Source organism: Mustela erminea, chromosome 1 (genome assembly GCF_009829155.1).
Source record: "Mustela erminea isolate mMusErm1 chromosome 1, mMusErm1.Pri, whole genome shotgun sequence".
NCBI lineage: Eukaryota > Metazoa > Chordata > Mammalia > Carnivora > Mustelidae > Mustela > Mustela erminea.
The window spans coordinates 21,296,037-21,313,973 of record NC_045614.1 but is presented as its reverse complement, the minus strand read 5'-3'; the positions used below and the strand labels follow the sequence as shown (position 1 = coordinate 21,313,973).

Genomic DNA, 17,937 nt, shown 5'->3' with positions numbered 1-17,937 from the left:
GCAGCGCGGGGCCTGGCGGCGGGCCCGAGGCCGAGATGGGGGCGCGGGGGGTCGGCGGAGGCTCCCGGAGGGCGGCTCTGTCAGGCGGAGAGCGCAGGGGCTCGCGGCCCGGCGCGGCGCCGGGGGACCGGGGCTGGGCGGGCGCTGGCGGCGGGACCCCCCCTCCCGCCCCCAGCTCCCAGCGCCGGGACGAGCTGCCGGGGGAGGGTCGCCCCAGCCCTCCCGGAAGCGGCCGCCGCTCCGGGCGCACCGCGGCGCGCGGGGCGGGGCGGGCGGCTGCGGCACTGGGGCGGCTGGGGCGGGCCCGCCGCGCTGTAATCGGATCCGGGGAGGGGGCGGGGAGGGGCCGGGCCGGGCGGGCCGGGGGGTGGTGGGGGGGGCGCGGAGCCGGGCTCCGGGCCGGCCGGGCTCCGCGCCTGTCAAACCCCTCATTGTTCGCAGCTGATGTCACTCGCAGTTGTGAGCGGCCGCCTCTCCCGGGGACAATGTGGGACTGAGCGGCCCAGCCGCCGCGCCGCCGCTGCCGCCGCCGCCGCCGCCGCCGCCGCCGCAGGACAGCCCCAGCGAGGTAGGGCGCGGGCCGGGCGGGGCACCGCGGGCCGCGAAGTTTGGGGGTTCGGCTGGGGGGGGCGGGGAGCCCGCGCCGGAGTCTACAGGCCGGGGTCCCGCTTTGGGATACTGGGAGACTGAGAGGAACACGCTTCCCTGTCCCACACGGGCCCAGGCCTGCACAGGTGGGGGGCGCTGCTCTGCCCGAGGAGCCCCCAGCACCAGGGAGGGCCCTCCTGGACCCGAGACCCCAGATTTGAGGCCCACATCCCACCTGCTCTTTCTGTTCTTTGGACCTGCTTTTCTCTCGACCTCCTGCCTTGGGTTCTGGTTCTGCTCCATCTCTATCCCCATCAGCCATTCCCCTGCAGTTCCTGGCTCAGCACACACCCCTTCCCATTCTCTGCAGTCCTTGGTTGGGGCGTGGGGGGGGGAGCAGGCAGACAAACCTCCAGACTAGGGGTGTGTGGAGATGACAGTTGGGGACTAAGAGTGGTCCCTTAGGCTTTGTGACTCTTCAGCCCCTCAGCTCTGACCTAGCTTCTAGCTGAAGTCCTGGGGGGCAGGGGGTGTCTCTGGATACTCACTTCAGCCTGGCCCTCATGCCTGCCTGGCCAGGAGAGGGAGGTGCCCACCTCCTCACTCCCCTATCCCAGGCCCGCCATCTTGAGACCTGTGGCACCCAGTGCTCCGCCCGGCTCCAACACCCTGGGGAGTGGTCTTCAAGGGGATGCACCCAGGGCCAGCTGCATTCCCTCCTCCCAGAATGTGGGCTCTTGGTCCCCTCCAAACCCACAATGTTTACCTTCATGCTGGACCAACAGGGCATGTGTCCCTAAGGGCCCTCCTTCTCCTACAAAGAGCCCTCAGACCCCAGGGACTCTCCAGGAGCTTAAATCTTAGCTCTAGCCTTCACTCTTTCCTGGGGTTACCCTCATTCCTTCAGGGCCAGCACCTGGGACCCTACTTTTCCCATCTGAAGGTCCCCTACTCCCTCTGGGCCCTGGAGCCCCATCAACCTCCAAAGCACCCCCATCCCAGCCCCCACCCCCCAGCCTTCATCAGCATGCAGGCTCAGGCTGCCCAAACACAAGGGGATTGTTCTTCTTGCATGCTCAGGGTGGGGGGCTGGGAGCAGGCGGCCCACACACCCTGGCAGGCCCAGGCCACAGGGAGGCTGGCTTCGCCCCGCCCTGTGTCCCCAGACAGGCTCTGTCCACCCTCCCTGCTCCCATCCCTGCCCCCCCTCCCCTCCAGCTTCCATCACCATTGCCCCATGGCATTGACCTCTTGAGAAAAGAGCTCTGAGCCGCACAGGTGGACCCCTGTTCTCCCAGCTCCGCCAGTTGCCTTTCATGTAGCCTTATAAACAAGCACCTCCCTCTCTGGGCCTCGGGTTCTGACTTGGTGAAACCCATGCCACTCCCCAGCTCTTCCTCCAGCCTCGCTTCCACATGGGGAAACCCATTCTGGGCCCCTAAGAGTCTCAAAGCACTGCACAAATCCCCTACCCCAGTGACATGACTGCGGAGCCCCTAGACCCAAAGAAACAGCAGGAGCAGGGGCTGGGGTACTGAGGAATGGGAACTGGGAATTCTGTCCCAGCAGATCCTGGATGTCCCATGTGGCTGGTCCCCCATGCCCTGGATCTTCTCTCACCATCCTCTCTGCTTTCCTGGGACCCTCAGCCCCATTTCAGGTCCCTAACGCCTCCAGGCCCTTCTCTCTACACACAGAGTGAACATGGTTCTGGCTCCCACCCTCCCGGAGGAACTCCTACCCTCCTGGATAATAGAAAGATAGGCTTGAAAATGCCTGTTAGGGCTCCTTTGAACTGAGCTGGGGCACAGAGGCCTGAGTGATTATATCTGACTTGGAAGGTTGGGAAGACTTCACAGAGGAGGTGGCATTTGAGAGGGATTTTGACAGAGGAGGATGGGCATTTCAAGCTGGAATGAGCCGGGGCAAAGGTCCAGAGGCCTGGAGGTACTAGACGTGTTTTGCAGCCTGGTGTGTAGAGGCGAAGGGGTAGAAATGAGACAAGAGAAACTGACAGCAGCCAGATCATGAGGGACCTTGAGTGCCTGTCTGTGGTGATCAAGCTTTATTCCTTGGGTACTGGGGAGCCAAAGATGGCTGTTGAGTGGCAGAATGATCTGTCTCCAGCATGGAAAATCAAAGCTAGAGAACTTTTTCAAGTTGGGTGAGGCAGTGAAGGGATGGGTACCAGTCAGTGGGTGGGGACACAACCAAGAAGTTGTGTCCTTTCTCTTGGAGTACAGTTTGGCCTGGGCCTGACTCAGTTTCCTTTGGCTGTAAGGACTCTTGAGGGGTTGCTGAATGATGCTCTAAGGAGACTGTGGCATTTCTGGCACCAGCCAACTTGTCAGCGCTTCCCTTTGCTGCTTCGCACTGAGTCTGTAGGACAGCCTTGGGCTGGGAAACCAGAGGGTGGAACTCATGGACCCCACACTGCTCCCTGAAGGCCTCTCCTCCCCGCCGACTCTCCCAAAAGGTGGCACGAATGCTGGGAGGCTATAAGGCTGAGAGGCTGGGTGCATGGGTCGGAGGATACTAGGGCACTTCTTGTGGAGGGCTGGGTAATCAGGAAGGGGGCGCACACCCAGAGAAGGGAGCAGGCAGCGGAGTTCAGGATCCTTCAGTGCTGATCTCCCCATGCCCAGTGTCCACCTCCTGCCACACCCTGCTTCGTCTGAGGTCCTGAGCCATTCCCCAGCATCACTGGGTGTGGCCTGCATGGCTGCTTTTGGACTAGGAGTAGGAGGCTGCTAGGTTGGAGCCTGATGGTGCTAAGGGGATGTCGGGGGATGTGAGGTGGGAGATGAACTTGGAGACCACCCCCCACCACCTTCTCCCTACCCCAGGTGGGTCTATAAGGCCTGGTTGGTCCAGACGCTGGCTAGCAGAGCCAAGGGAATCCCCCAAGAGGCGGGCCAGTCCACTTGAGTTGCCTAGCCCCAGGAGCCCTCCCCTCCCCCGGATTGTTCTTGCTCCAGAACAAAGCCAGGGTGGACACTTGATCCCTGCATGTGGGGGGGAGCTGGCTAAGCCCCCGGCCCTTTGATTGGGCAGCTGTCATGAGAAAGAGACAGCTGGGGGGGAGGGGCAGGAAGGGGCAGCCGCCATCGCTTACACAGCTGTCACCCCCCTCCCCGCCCCCTCCAGCCTGAGTGGCAGGAAGCCAGGGACAGAAGGAGTGGGCACTGGGTCTGGGGAGGGGGCCTAGGGAGCAGGAGGGAACACCCGAGGTCAGAGGCAGAGGCCTAGTCTGAGCTTGGTGTGTTCTGCCAGGGAGCCCTGCTGACCAGAGGGGGCTGGGCACCCCCAGAGGTGAGCTGGAGGTCAGTGTGGCATGACGTGTGGCTGCCGTGTAGGTGGCCCAGCGGGGACCCAGGGCCCACCAGCAAATGATTCCCTGAGAACTCTGGTGAGGGGAGGAGGGGAGCCAGCATGCCAAATAGGGCTGCTTGTTCTTAGGGTCCCTAGGAGAATAATTTGGGAGACCTGTGTCAGGAACTCCTGTTCTCTCCTAAAAACAGGAGAGATCTTGAGGGTCCTTCAGAACAGGAAGGACACGGAGGGACCAGCACCAGTACACACACCCTCTCCCCTCCAGTCCCACACATATACATAAATAGCACAGGAAGGTAAACTGAGGTCCAGGTCAGAGGAAGGCCTGGCCAAGGTCACCATGAAATTCGGGGCAGTGGGCTCTGCTGCAGACCCAGGTATCTTATTCAGGGCAGGAACTCTAGTTCTGGCCACATTCTAGCCCCTTTGCCCTTTTCTCCTTGAGGCTTATGACCCCAAAGGCGATGGGGAAATGGTATGGGGACAGTGTCAGATCTTCCACTGGTTACTACTCCAGAGGAGCTTGTGAGCCTCAGAACATTCTGGAGATTAAGACCATGGCTTTGGGCAAGTTGTCAGTCCTTTCCAAGCATGACCCCCACGTGCTAGCCAGGCAGGGGTCTTAGGAACTACTAAAGCCTGTTCCCCACCTTTGAAGAACCTCCCTCCAGGAAGAGGATTGACAGACCCAGATGGAACAGCCAGAAAGGGGAGATAGATGAGGCCTGTGGTAGCCAGAGCCCCTCGCTAGCAGGTAGGACCATGCTGGTCCCACCATTGCCCACCTCTCTGTGACCTTGGGCAGGTTAGAGACCCTCTGTTGGCATCAGGTTCCCTTCTGTTTGGTGAATTCATCTGTTCAGCTAACCATTATGTTCGGAACACCTTCTCCCGTCTGGCTTTTGGCCTGAGCTCTGGGGACACAAGGAGAAGGTGGCGGCTTTGGCTGCTGCTCTAAGGGGCTCCCGGGCTTGGCTGTCCAGGGAGACAGAAACTAAGCACGTCATCACAAGTGCTTTGCTGGAGGAAGTGCGTGCAGCTGGGGGAATGTTTGCAAGGGCAGCCAGCATGAGGTTGGCCAGGATGCTCACAGAGCCCAGTCCCTGTATCCACTGTTGACCTCTGACCTCTCGAGAGCTTCTGGACAGTACTCAAGCAGAGGGAGGAGCAGGTGCTGGGGATACAAGTTATCTAGGGCTTGAGGGAACAGCGTTGTCACCCAATGGTACAGATGAAGGAACAGGCTTCATGTCATATAGTGGTTTCCTTGGGCTTCCTGAGAAAGCCAGGCTGGGAACACCCCCTTCCTACTCCATGCCCAAGCTCTGGCTAGCAAGGGGGTCCCAAAGAGGGGACTGGACAGTGCTCCACACCCTTGACCTTCATTTCAGGAGAGGGCAGGGGGCTGAAGAAGAAGGTGCCCAGAGGTCTCCAGAGTGCTCTAGGTAGGCACACGCATCCTTGGCTCCCACGCCCTCCTGGGCAGAAGGAATTTGCGGGATTAGGGCTTGGCCTTGGCTTAGTTTTGGCACCAGTTGGTCCCACTCCGTTTTCTTCCTTGGGTTCTGGTACCCTTGTTAGTTCCCATCAAAGCTGAGGCTTGGTGGGAGACAGCCACTGGAGGAGAGGGATTTCCAAGCAGGATTAAGGTTCAGGATTAAGTTGGGGCATGAAAAGGGGTCGGGTAGGGAGGGCTGGCGGCTGGGTTAATCCCAGAAGCTAATCTCTGTCTCCTCCTTCCTCTGTCAGTTAACGGCCTTGACATTTCCCAGCCCCCAAATCCCTTTCTTACCCATCACCCAGTCCCTAGGGGAAGCATTCTCTCCATTTCATGGGTGAGGAAATTGAGACCGGGAGCCAGCGGCCTTTTTTCTGGTACAGTGGAAAGTGTTCCAGACTGGGAATGTGGCCACTTCTTACCTCTGCAGCCAGCAGGAGAGCAGCCCTGTGCAGACTGCTGGTCTCCTGACACCACGCCCCCTCGCCCCTACGTGCTGAATGAACCCTGCTCACAGCTGTCTGCAGGGATCTTCTGCTTTACTGACCGGCCCCACAGACCTGGGGCTCCCTGCCCTTGTGCCCCCCTCCCCACAAGCCTTTGCCAGGCAAGGGGAAGGCTGGGGCAAGAGGACCCTTCTAGAACCTTGTTCTTTTCACTTCTACCCTCCTTTCAAGGCCTCCCCATGGCTCCCCATGGCTGCTCCAGCCTCCTGGCCAGCTGTAACCCCACGTTCTCGTGGGGAGGGGTGCTGGTGGGGGGAAGGCTGTGGTCCCTGGATGCAAGTGCTTCTTATTTGAATTAACTTTTCAAACATGCTTTCAAGGCCCAGTTCCAGGGGCCTCCTCTTCTAAGAGGTCGGAGAGGAGTCCCCACCCCAGACTCCCATAGGTCTCCTGGTTAATTCTTTCTTCCAATGTACGGGGAAAGGGAAGGAGAGAAGGAGACCCATGGCGACTGGCTGCCTCCCACATGTGTTCAGCTTGTTCTAATTCTCATGACTCTCGGGGTAGGACCTGGTAGTCTCTTCTTGTGGCTGGGGTAGGGGGGAAGCGGAGCCTTGGGCAGATGAAATGAGCTGTCCAGGGTCACACAGCAAGTGAGTGGCACACAAGGGCATCAATCAGGGTGACACTTGAAACCAGGGGTCTACGCTGTCTCTCTTCTGTGGGAATTTGGTCAGTCTGACACTGAGGTCCCCATGTAAAGGCAGGGGACCCAAAAGAGATGGGAGCTCCCCTCTAATCCCTCTTCCACTGCCCACCCCCTACCCCCGCTCCCGCCCCCGTCAGAGCCGCCAGGCACCGTGGACGCACTCCTAGGCCGCTGTGGCCCCAGCCCCGCTTGACAGGATGAGCGGCTCCGATGCGGGGCTGGAGGAGGAGCCAGAGCTCAGCATCACCCTCACCCTGCGGATGCTGATGCACGGGAAGGTGAGTGGGGGCGGGGCACAGCCAGGCAGGGCGGGCCAGGAATGTGAGCTCCTGTGTCCTGTCTCCGCTAGATTCCCCATCCTGGTGGCCCGGGCTGGGCCTGGGGCACCACTCCCCCTGACTGTGTTCTTGTCTTGTTTGCAGGAGGTCGGCAGCATAATCGGGAAGGTAGGTACCCAGTTCTATTCTGTGCGGACCTCCACCTGAGGCCCCGGGCCGTCCGGAGGTGGTGACCGCTCCGGCTAAGAGCCATTCCGTATTTTTTCTCCCACAGAAAGGAGAGACTGTAAAGCGAATCCGGGAGCAGGTGAGGCTGGAGTTTGGGAGAGCTGCCCAGGGCATCTGGTTTGGAGGGGAGGGGAGATCCCTGCCCCACCTTTTTCCCTGCTCCCTACCATTTGGGATGAGTAATGAGTGCCCTTGGAAGGTAGCTGTTTCCAGTGGTGGGCTGGGGCCTGGTAGGGCGGCAGGCAGACAGGTTCCTGGCAAGGAAGTGGAGAAGGAGCCCCACCGCCTGGCGTTGTGTGTCCCTGCAGAGCAGCGCCCGGATCACCATCTCTGAGGGCTCCTGCCCCGAGCGCATCACCACCATCACAGGGTCTACAGCGGCTGTCTTCCATGCGGTCTCCATGATCGCCTTCAAGCTGGATGAGGTCTGTGGCTGGTGGGCTGGGAGGCTGGGAGTGGTTCCCTGGGCCGGGGCTCCACACAGGGGCTGCAGGTGGCAGGGAAGGCCAAACCCAGGGTGGGCCAGGTTCCTTCATTAGGGTAGGACCTGGGGAGGGCTTCTCCCCTTCACACCCCAGCAGGCAGGTTCTCCCACGGGAGGGGGAGCAGCAGGGGCATGGAGAGCCAAACCACAGTCTTCCTGCCCAGGACCTTTGTGCCGCTCCTGCAAATGGTGGGAATGTCTCCAGGCCTCCGGTGACCCTGCGCCTCGTCATTCCTGCAAGCCAGTGTGGCTCACTGATTGGCAAGGCTGGCACCAAGATCAAGGAGATCCGAGAAGTGAGGAGAAGGGGGGATACCACCCTCAGGGAGTCCTACCCTTCCCCGGACTTACGGCTTCCTGTCCCCTGGGGAGCTCAAAGCCTGGGCAGCCCTGGCCTGGATTCTGAGGGTAGCCAGAAGTGGTCCCTGTTTTCTGCTTGCAGACCACGGGGGCCCAGGTACAGGTGGCAGGAGACCTGCTCCCCAACTCTACAGAGCGTGCTGTCACCGTGTCCGGGGTGCCTGATGCCATCATCCTGTGTGTGCGCCAGATCTGCGCTGTTATCCTGGAGGTGCTTCCTTGATGCAGGGAGAGGGGACGGGGATGGGCCTGCCACCTGGCCTTGTCAGGCTCCCTAACCCTATACCTGTGGCACCAGCTGGAGGCCAGGCTGGGCTTCGGGGATGGACTGAGAGCTCCAGAATGTTGGGATGCATTTACCTGGGGGGTCATAGTGAGGGTCTTGGGAACACAGGGCCCTTGGGGAGGTCAGAGGGGCCAGGGAGGGACCTGATAGGGCCTCCCCCTTTTGTGCCTTCCAGTCCCCACCCAAAGGAGCTACTATCCCATATCATCCGAGCCTGTCCTTAGGTACCGTCCTTCTCTCTGCCAACCAGGTGAGGTGGGACAGTAGGATGGGTAGGAAGCATTCCTGGAGAAAGGGGTTGAGGTGGGGGGAGGGACGGAAGAAGGACTTGGGGGCTGGCACGGGGGGAGGAGTGATTGGCCAAATTGCTCTGACTTGTCACAGTCACCCTCTTTCCCCCACTTTGTCCTCACAGGGCTTTTCCGTCCAGGGTCAGTATGGGGCTGTGACCCCCGCTGAGGTGAGTAACCATAGCCCCAGGGATCCCTTCCGAAACCAGGCTTCCTCTGAGTCCTGACCCTCTTCTTTGGCACAGGTCACCAAGCTCCAGCAGCTTTCAGGCCACGCAGTCCCCTTTGCCTCCCCCAGCATGGTGCCAGGTGAGCGGCCCTGCAGAAGGAGGCAGGGGCAACCCCACTGGGAGTGTATGTGGGGAGGCGGGAAAGGCCCAGCGCCATGTCCAATCCCTCTTCTCCTCCCTCCCAGGACTGGATCCCGGCACACAGACCAGCTCACAGGAGTTCTTGGTTCCCAATGATGTGAGCAGAGGATGGGGTGGTTTGTGGGGGTGGTTCCTGGGGTCTAGGCCTGGCCCAGGGTTGAATTCCACTCTGCCCGCAGCTGATTGGCTGCGTGATCGGGCGCCAGGGCAGCAAGATCAGTGAGATCCGACAGATGTCAGGGGCACATATCAAGATCGGGAACCAAGCGGAAGGTGCTGGCGAGAGGCACGTGACCATCACTGGTTCCCCTGTCTCCATCGCCCTGGCCCAGTACCTCATCACTGCCTGGTGAGTGTGGGGTAGGAGTGGTCCAGGTCACAGGGCTCAAGTGCCTGTAAAAGGCACGATTGGGGTGGGGAGAGCTGATCTCCCTTCTCTGTCTCTGTCTGGGTACGTCCTCTGTCTCCCCGAACCCTCGCCTTACCCACTCCATGTGGCCCCATCTTCTCCTCCACACCTGTCCCTTGTGTCATCTTTTCCCTTGTCCCTGTCTCTTTCCCCCGGGTTTCAACCCCCGCTCCATCTCCCCTCACTGAGTACCATACCTGCTTATCACTACTCTTCTGCCATTCCCATCCCCCCCCCAGTATCCCCTCACCATTCATTATTCTTGATTCCTCTTTGCCTCTCATCTAATCTCCCCCATATTTACCCTTACTGCCCCTCTCTTACCTCCACTGTTCCCTTCATCTCCCCCCATATCCCTCTTTCCAGTCTAGAAACGGCCAAGTCTACCTCTGGGGGGACGCCCGGCTCAGCCCCCACAGACCTGCCTGCCCCCTTCTCGCCGCCCCTGACGGCCCTGCCCACAGCTCCCCCAGGCCTGCTGGGCACACCCTATGCCATCTCCCTCTCCAACTTCATCGGCCTCAAGCCTGTGCCCTTCTTGGCTCTGCCACCTGCCTCCCCAGGGCCGCCGCCGGGCTTGGCGGCCTACACTGCCAAGATGGCAGCAGCCAATGGGAGCAAGAAAGCTGAGCGGCAGAAATTCTCCCCCTACTGAGGCCGGCTGAGGCACAGGCGCAGGGGCAGGCAGGACCACCGGTAGGGGGCTGCCTCTGCACCCTCCCTGCCCAAGGAGACTCCACCCTGGGGTCCCAAATGCCACTAATGCCCAGACGCATGGATGCACCCCCCCCACCCAGCCCGGGTCTGTGGGAGTTCCTCCTCTTGGAGTGGGAGCAGCTTCTGGCCCAGGGTCCGGGAGCCGCAGCCGCCCCAGGGTACGGGGCTCCACCCCCTGTAGCTCTATGCTTGGATGCAGGGAGCATCCTTAGTGCCCCCACTTCAGAGGGTCACTCATGCACTCCCCATCCCTTAGGGCTTCCCAGCCTATTGGCCCTCCTGTGGGGAGCAGGGTGGAGGGCCGGGGGTGGGGGTGGCTGGGGGCCATGCTTCTCTCCCCACCTCCCTGCAGATTCCTGCTGCTTCCACTGATACTCTTTTGACTGGAATGGACTGGCTGGGCTTGGCAGAGGGCAACCCAAAGAGGGGACCCTGCCGGCAGCTGGGGGAGTGGCATGGAGGCAGGGGCCGAATTCTCAGCAGCAGACACTCTGTACAGTTTTTTCAATCCCTGTTTTTGAATAAATATTCTCAGAGACCAGGAAGCTGTGAAACATTGTGGGTGTTGGCAAAACCTCCAGAGAATGGGTGTGGCCGAGTCCCCAGAGGACCCCATCTGTGAATCCACCATTGGGTCTTGGCCCCTTCCACATGCCAGTTCTGGGGCTTCAGGGCCCTTCCGCGTCCTGTTGTCCAGCCTCCTGCCTCTGGCACCGCACTGATCCAGTTGCCTTCTGGGCAATTTCAGAGGCTGGCAGAGGTGTTCCAGTATCTTTGTCCCACCTCTTCCTGGTGCAGATTTCGGGAAGTCCTTCTGAGTGTCTCTCCACTGGTTCCTCCTGCTGTGGCTGTTACCTAGCTCTTGCCCTGCTTCGTCCATCCCTTTGGCTGTAAGCCCTTAGGGTCCTCTTCATGGTTCAGCCCACCTCCTCTCCTTCCTTGGGCTGGGGACTCTCCGTGAGTGTCCAAACCACCTAAGCTGAAGAAGCCCTTAGAGACAGTCCAGGATACAGATGGGAACACGGGTCTGGCTAAGGGTAGGTCGGTATACAAGACTCTGCAGAGTAGGGATCCAGAACCCAGGATTTCTATCTCCCAGAAGCCTCTTGGTAGGCTGCAGGCCCCCTTTCCCCGGTTCCAGAGCCAGGAATCCAGGCAGGACACCCGCCGGGAACTGTGTAGGAGGTTGGATGGGCTCCTGATACTACCATCCTTTCTCCAGCCTCAGCTCAGCATGGGAGACACATCTCCTCTCAGGTGGCCCCCGGCATGCTCAGGCTCTCCCCTCTTGGCAAATCTGGGGCTCGTTCTGGTGCTTCGGAAGGGCCCAGGGCAGGGCTCTCTGACCGTCTCCGGAGGTGCTGCAGAAGCGCCCGCAAGTGCCAGGTTCTTGGAGCGCAGGCCCTCGGGGACCTGGGCAGCGCCTGACGGGCGAGGCGACCTAGTGCCCTGCGCACGGGGCGCTGCAGCAGGCCATACAGGAAGGGGTGAGCCGCGAAGGCCGAGTAGGCCACCCAGGTGACGGGCGCCTCGGCCACTGCAGCCTGCGCGGCGGGCGCCAGGCACGCACAGCCGTAAGGCAGCCAGCAGGCTGCAAACTGGCCCACGGCCAGCGCCGGGGCCAGGGCGGCTTTGCCCCCAGGCAGGCGAGGCCGGAGCGGCGGCAGGATGGAGAGGCGGCTATCCAGAGAGTCGGAGCGCGGCCGGGAGAAGCGCGCGGGCCGCGGGGGCCGCAGGGCCGCGCGACGCGCCACGAGGAAGATGCCACTGTAGGCGCCGAGCAGCAGGAGGGCGGGCAGCGCGAAGGCCAGCAGCGCCCAGAGCGGCCGGAAGGGCGCGAGGCCGCCCGCTAGGACCGAGCAGCGCGCGGGGGCCGGGGGCGGCGCGGGCGGCGGCCCGAGCAAGGAGAGCGCGCCTAGCAGCCCCGCGGCGGCCCACACAGCGGTGAGCACCAGGCCCGGCGGAGGCCTCGCGCCGGGCCGCAGCGGGTGCACTATGAGGCGGTAGCGCGCCAGGCCGAGCGCCGCCACCCCGAGCGTGCAGGCGGGCAGCAGCGCCGCCGAGAGGAAGCGCGCCGCGCGGCACGATGCGGGGCCCAGGCGCACGCGGCCCAGCCCGGGGGGCGGCGCGGCCAGTAGGCCCAGCGGCATGATGGAGGCGGCCGCCAGCAGGTCCACGACGCACAGGTGCACCAGGTAGAGCGCGTCGCGCAGTCCCGGTGTGCGCAGCACCACGACCAGCAGCGCGCCGTTGCCCAGTAGGGCTGCTGCCTCCACGACGGCCGCCAGGATCAACCCCACTGAGCCTGCGACTTCTAAGGTGTTCAGCCCTGTGGTGTTGGCCATTCGAGCGCTCAGGCTTCACCCCGTGCTGGGCTGCAGAGAGGGAAACGGAGCATCTGCCCTCCCCCCTTCCCATCACCTGTCCCTTGCTCCTCTGGCCCTTCGCCTCAGAGGCAGCCGCCGCGCTGGCTCCGTTGCCCAGGCTGCCATCCTCTCACAGGGGCTTGGCCGGCCCCATGGAGAGGTGCAAGACTGGGACTTCAGCTCTCTCCTCTGTCCCGGCAACTCAGCCTCTGCTGGAGATGGTACTGGCTGACACTCTGCTGTTGCCCTTTAGAGACACAGAGCTGGCAAGGGAGGAGCAGGGCCTGGCACCAGCCCCCTGGGTCCTAGCAGCTGCCAGCTGCTGGTGGGAGGCTGTGCTGTGGAAGTGCTTCGGGTGCCTCTGGAGGGGGGCCCAGAGCAGGCACAGGCTGGAGTCTAGTCTGAGGACATCAGAATGTGGGCTTTGGAGTCTGCCGCACCCTGCTCTATCTTTCCCTGTGGTGGGAAGTAGCCCCCCACATGCTCTCCCCTCTCATCTCCATCAGCGGGAGTAATCAAATCATTCAGCCTTTGTCCTGAGGGGAAACTGAGGTACCAGTGAGACAAGTGCTGAAGCAGAGAGGGCTCCAGGAGGGCTAGTTGTCTCAGAGAGGAAACTAGGTAAGGTGAGGGGAAAAAAATCATAGGCCTTGGCGCATAGTAGGCTCTCAACCCGGATTAGCTTGGCACAGAATAGGTCCTTCATGATACCATGTAGAGTTAATGAAAGTAGGCTTTGGGGAAACAGCTGTTTTCTATTTTGTTAAAGATTTTATTGATTCATTTGCGAGAGACCTGGAACACAAGCAGGGGGCAGGGGGCAGTGAGGGGCAGAGGCAGAGGGAGAAGCAGATTCCCCACTAAGCAGGGAGCCTGTCATGGGGTTCCATCCCAGGACCCCGGGGTCATGGCCAGGGTCCTGGGATAAACAGACGTTTAACTGACTGAACCCCCCAGGCAGCCCACAGTTTTTGTCTCAATTGATGTATAGTTGACATACAATATTACAGATAACTTTGGGTGTACAACATAGTGATTCGACAATTCTATACATTACAAAATGCCCACCACGCTATGTGTAGTTAACCATCTCAAACTGCTGGGGTTTTTTAATGTCTTGCTGAGTACTTTTTATCTATCTATCTACATATCTATCTATCTAAAGTGGGCTCTATAACCAACATGGGGTTTGAGCCCATAATCCCGAGGACAAGAATCACATACTCTACCTACTGAACCAGTCAGGTGCCCCTTGACTGCTGTGTTTTGTTTGGTATTCTTTTTGCTGTTTGCTAACAGTTTATCCTGGTTTTTTTTTTTTTTTTTTTATACTTTTTGCTGTTTGCTAACTGTTTATCCCAGTCCCCTTCTGCTAGGAGCACCCTGAGTATTCTTTAGGAAACCACCCATCCCCAACGCTCAGAGCTTATGATTTGGGTGGGCAAGATCCCTACCCTCTGTTCTCCTGATAAGGCACAAAACCTAGTCCTGGGCAGTCCGTGTATGACATCCTCCACAGCCAACGTGGTTGGCTCAGGGAAAGCCATGTGACTCCAGTGGGGCATATGAAGTCACCCAGTCTCTTGTCAACACCCCACCTATACCCTGATGGCTTGGCTTGTGTCTGAAGCTCCTTTCTCTCCCCAGGCTCTCCATCGTCTCCCTTAGTACTTTGACTATCGGGCCCCGTAAATGTCCCATGTCCAAAACAGAACCATGACTCTTGAGCCCTCCCCAACATGCTCCTGGCAGTCTCCCCCAGCTCAGCAACCTCCATCTCAGAAGTTTTCACGGATGCCTCCCTTCTCCCAGGCCCCACACCCAATCCATCAGTATCTGTGAATCCGGTCACGTTGCTCTACCACAACTCCCATGGTCCCAGCCACCACCACCTCACACTGACCCACTTCAGCATTCTCCCTACCGGTCTCCTGGCCTCTGCGTCTGCACCCTATTCTGGTCATTTGCCTGTTTGTCCCCAGACCCCTCCCCAGTCTTCCCCAGTGCTCCGCCCTCCAGGGAACTGTACTTCCCAGGTTCCTTTGCCATTGGTTTTTGGACATATTCAGCCAATAGAAGTTACCAGCGGATGACTGGAAGGTGGGAGGAGGGAGGAAGCCAGGGTATTCTCCCTCTCATGCTCAGCCTGGGGCTCTGGGTCTACCTCTGCGGAGGACAGCCTCTCTTTCCTTCAGGCAGCCCCCTCTGTGGCGAGGGGTCTGCAGGGAGACCTGGGCCTCTGCACAGTGGAATACCACTGCCTTCCAATTATCCTTCCAGCCCAAGGGTGGTAGCAGCTAATCTTTGCTAATCTTTGGCTCATCCCACCATCCCCTTTGATAGCTCAGTTTCTCTCCTCTATCAGATTCCCCTTGTCTGGAATCCTGAGGGTGATTTCAGCTTTGCTGACCAGATTTTTTAAAAAATATATTTTATTTAAATTCAGTTAATTAAATTCAGTGTTATTAACGTCAGAGGTAGAGTTCAATGATTCATCATTTGCATGTAACACCCAGTGCTCATTACATCACGTGCCCTCCTCCATGCCCATCATCTAGCTACCCCATCCCCCATCCACCTCCCTGCTAACTGGATCTTGATTGACACACCTTCCAGTCCACTCGCCATGGAGTAGCTAAAGTGGTTCCCTTTAAAAACAAATCCGATCCTGTCATGACCCTGCTGTCATCCCTCTAAGAGCTTCCCATCATCAGATTAGAGTCTCAGCTCCTCAGTGCTCAGGTGGCCTTCTCTCCACCCCTCTGACCTCACAGTCCTTGCTGACCATACTTCCAAGCCATAGCAGTCATCTTGCTGGTCCTCCAGTAGATCAAACTGGTTTCCCCTTCAGGATCTTCCCATTTGTGCTGTTTCCTCTGTCAGAACACGCTTCCCTCAGATCTGTCCAGGACTTGTTGGTCCCTCACCTAATTCAGGGTGCTGCTTGAGAGAGGAGGCCATTGGGGACCATCTTTCCTAAAATGCCCCCGCCTTCCCATCACTAATTCTTTACCTTGCTTTCTTTTTCTTCGGGGCACTTTCCCCACTCAGTGAATTTCTGCTCTCTGCACGTGCTTGTTTAGAGCCTGCTGTCCCTGCCTGTAGGTCTCCGAGAGCCGGGATTTTGTCTTTGGGACCCTAGAACCCACCCTGGGCACACAATCAGCATTGTACAGAACTAGGTGGTAGCCACCAGGGCACGGGCCTCCAGATTTGACTCCTTTCCTGCTGGAATTTGAAGGGCCTGGTCCAATTCTCCATTATTCAGATGAGAAAGCTGGTGTCCAGAGAGATAAGGAATATGTCCCAGATCACACAGCTGAGTTGTACCTGGAACCCAGGTCACTTGCTTCCTGGGCTCTGTCTACACAGGCACCATTTCTGTGCTTGGCCACAACTTCAGGAAATGTGGGCTTTTGTCTCTAGGAGGTGAAGCTGGATTTTTGAGGTCTTGGTTCAGAATAAGGGGAAATCCAATGCCTTCCCATTTTCCTCTTCTCTCTGCCCAGCTGGGCTTGCAGGCCTGGGACAGCGCTTGGGCCTGGGGAGGGCTCAGCAGGACCAAGTGGGAATAGCAAATGAGAAGAGTGGACTGGGGGAAGGCGACAGGGAGGGATGGAGACTATGGCGGGGCGGAGAGTTTACGCTCCCTCTGAAGTATTCCAACTAAGTTAAAAATGGGGGGGATAATAGGACGTTTTGTAGCTTTTTCTTTTTTTTTTTTGGCTTTTTGCTTTTGTTTTGTTTTGGTGTTTTGTTGTTGTCATCGTCGTTGTTGTTTTGTTCTAATTTGCACAAAGAAATGCGGGAAGGATTAAAAAAAAAAAAAAAGAAATGTGGGAAGGATAAACCGGAAACTACAGCAGGTGGGTGGGAATGGAGTGAAAGGCTTGAGGAGGACACTCTTGTGAGCACAAGTTTCTGTCCGAAAGATTAGACTTTCTGGAACTATGTCAATGTTCTATGTATTGAAAAAAACCCATCAAAGAAGACGAGGAAAACCCCCTAAGAGTTAATTATAAACAGAAACAAATGAACCTCCCTATACTTCAAGTGTAGACAACCATACCGAAGAGAAATAAATGGCCCATCCAAGTAACATTTGAACTTGTGCCCAAACTGTGCCTTTGACCATTGACCTTCAGCTGAAAAGATAAGTCTTAAGAAAGATTCAGTACATCATGAGCTCAGCTTATAAACTTCGGTTTTCACAATGGTATGGATGTAGTAATTCTGAAACTCCTTTGTGTGTGGGATTAAGCAGTAAGTAAATATATTAAGGTTGATGGAAACCAAGGTTGTTCCTGTGACAGAAAGGAGGCATTTTAAGTATAGATTTGGGGGAGAAGGGAAGAACTCTGTTGGACTAGACTCCAGTCCAGTGTTGGACTGGAATTGGAGAAATAGACATGGATAGATGTGTTCCCTTATTTACATATACTTATATGCTGGCTCTCTTTGCTACAAGGCCTTGAAAGCAATGACACCGCAGTCCCCAGGAACGTACCTACTGCCCAAATCTTGGATGTTAAATACCATTTCCTGCTCTAGGGATCCAGGGCTCCTTGGAGAAATGGCTGATTTCAGGTTTGCACGAGATGAGCTTGGAACATTTTGTGATGCCAGAAAGGAAGGAAGTGCTCAAAAAATGATGTAGATCTGAGAGTCAGCACGAAAAACCTTCTGCTGGCAAAATCTGGGACATTTTGAAGATCAGAATAATTACAGTAATGGATTATAACCCATTGCATAAGAATCCACAAGTCCATATGGGTCATGAAGAAAGGGGATAGTGATTAATGAATATAAAAGAGATGAGGGAGTTAGGTAACTACCGTTTGCAACCATCTTAGCAAAAATTGATTTAAGTCATCTATTTCAGTTAAAAATCATCGATGGATATTAAAGCTAGTGGAAGGAGGGGGCGCTTACATCTCAAAATATTTTCCCACGGTTTACGGATTCATTACAAACAGGAAAAATGGTTGACTTTCAGGTGGAGACAGCTGGTGGATGCCACGAGAAATGGAAATTAACACCACCGAGAATGGGACTTGTCCCCGTGGGTATAATGCCCCAAAGACACATCACGTAGGTCACATTCCTGCCCAAAATGCAATGTGCGAAACTGACCATGACCAAACACCAGACAAACCCAAATCTCGAGATATTCTGTACAACTAGTCTGTCCCCTCTCATATCAAAATGTCAAAGTTATGAAGGGAAAAGAAGGGCCGAGAATGGTTTTAGACATGAGGCATAACAACTAAATGCAGTGTGTGATCCCAGATCGGACCCGGACCTGCTCTCCAGTACCCGTATTCCCATTTGGGGATAGGGTTACCTGGGAGGGGGTGGCTGGCGTGCCTGTCATGATTGTAGAGCGGTACCCCTTGGCTATATGCCAAACTTGTTAATAACGGTCGCATATAAGACACATGTGGGTGTTCGGTGCCAAGACCTGAAGAATGTTTGATTTGCCAAGCTGTGTGGGCTAAAAGGCAGAATCACCAGGTGGGTCCCCAAATATCCAATAGTTCTGAACTGGTCAGCGTCCCCTTTGAAGGTTCAATG

General features: G+C 57.6%; 2 protein-coding genes across 3 annotated transcripts; one reads left to right on the top strand and one right to left on the bottom strand.

The window, feature by feature from the left end:
* Positions 1-383: 383 nt before the first annotated feature.
* On the top strand, positions 384-10,542 carry PCBP4 (poly(rC) binding protein 4). Of its 2 annotated transcripts, none has more exons than XM_032321282.1 (13): positions 384-568; positions 6,712-6,852; positions 6,997-7,020; positions 7,127-7,159; positions 7,389-7,505; positions 7,729-7,860; positions 8,007-8,135; positions 8,386-8,460; positions 8,626-8,670; positions 8,746-8,809; positions 8,916-8,968; positions 9,051-9,220; positions 9,844-10,541. In XM_032321282.1, the coding sequence occupies exons 2-13, from the start codon at positions 6,772-6,774 to the stop codon at positions 9,908-9,910; spliced, it is 990 nt and encodes a 329-aa protein (XP_032177173.1). In that variant the 5' UTR covers positions 384-568; positions 6,712-6,771; the 3' UTR covers positions 9,911-10,541. The 2 variants fall into 2 exon arrangements, with proteins under 2 accessions (XP_032177173.1, XP_032177162.1); XM_032321271.1 differs by having other exon boundaries at positions 385-568; positions 9,647-10,542.
* Positions 10,543-10,604: 62 nt separating this feature from the next.
* Positions 10,605-12,584, bottom strand: GPR62 (G protein-coupled receptor 62). Its single transcript, XM_032321295.1, has one exon. It carries the CDS (start codon positions 12,340-12,342, stop codon positions 11,251-11,253), a length of 1,092 nt encoding a protein of 363 aa, XP_032177186.1. The 5' UTR covers positions 12,343-12,584; the 3' UTR covers positions 10,605-11,250.
* Positions 12,585-17,937: the final 5,353 nt, after the last annotated feature.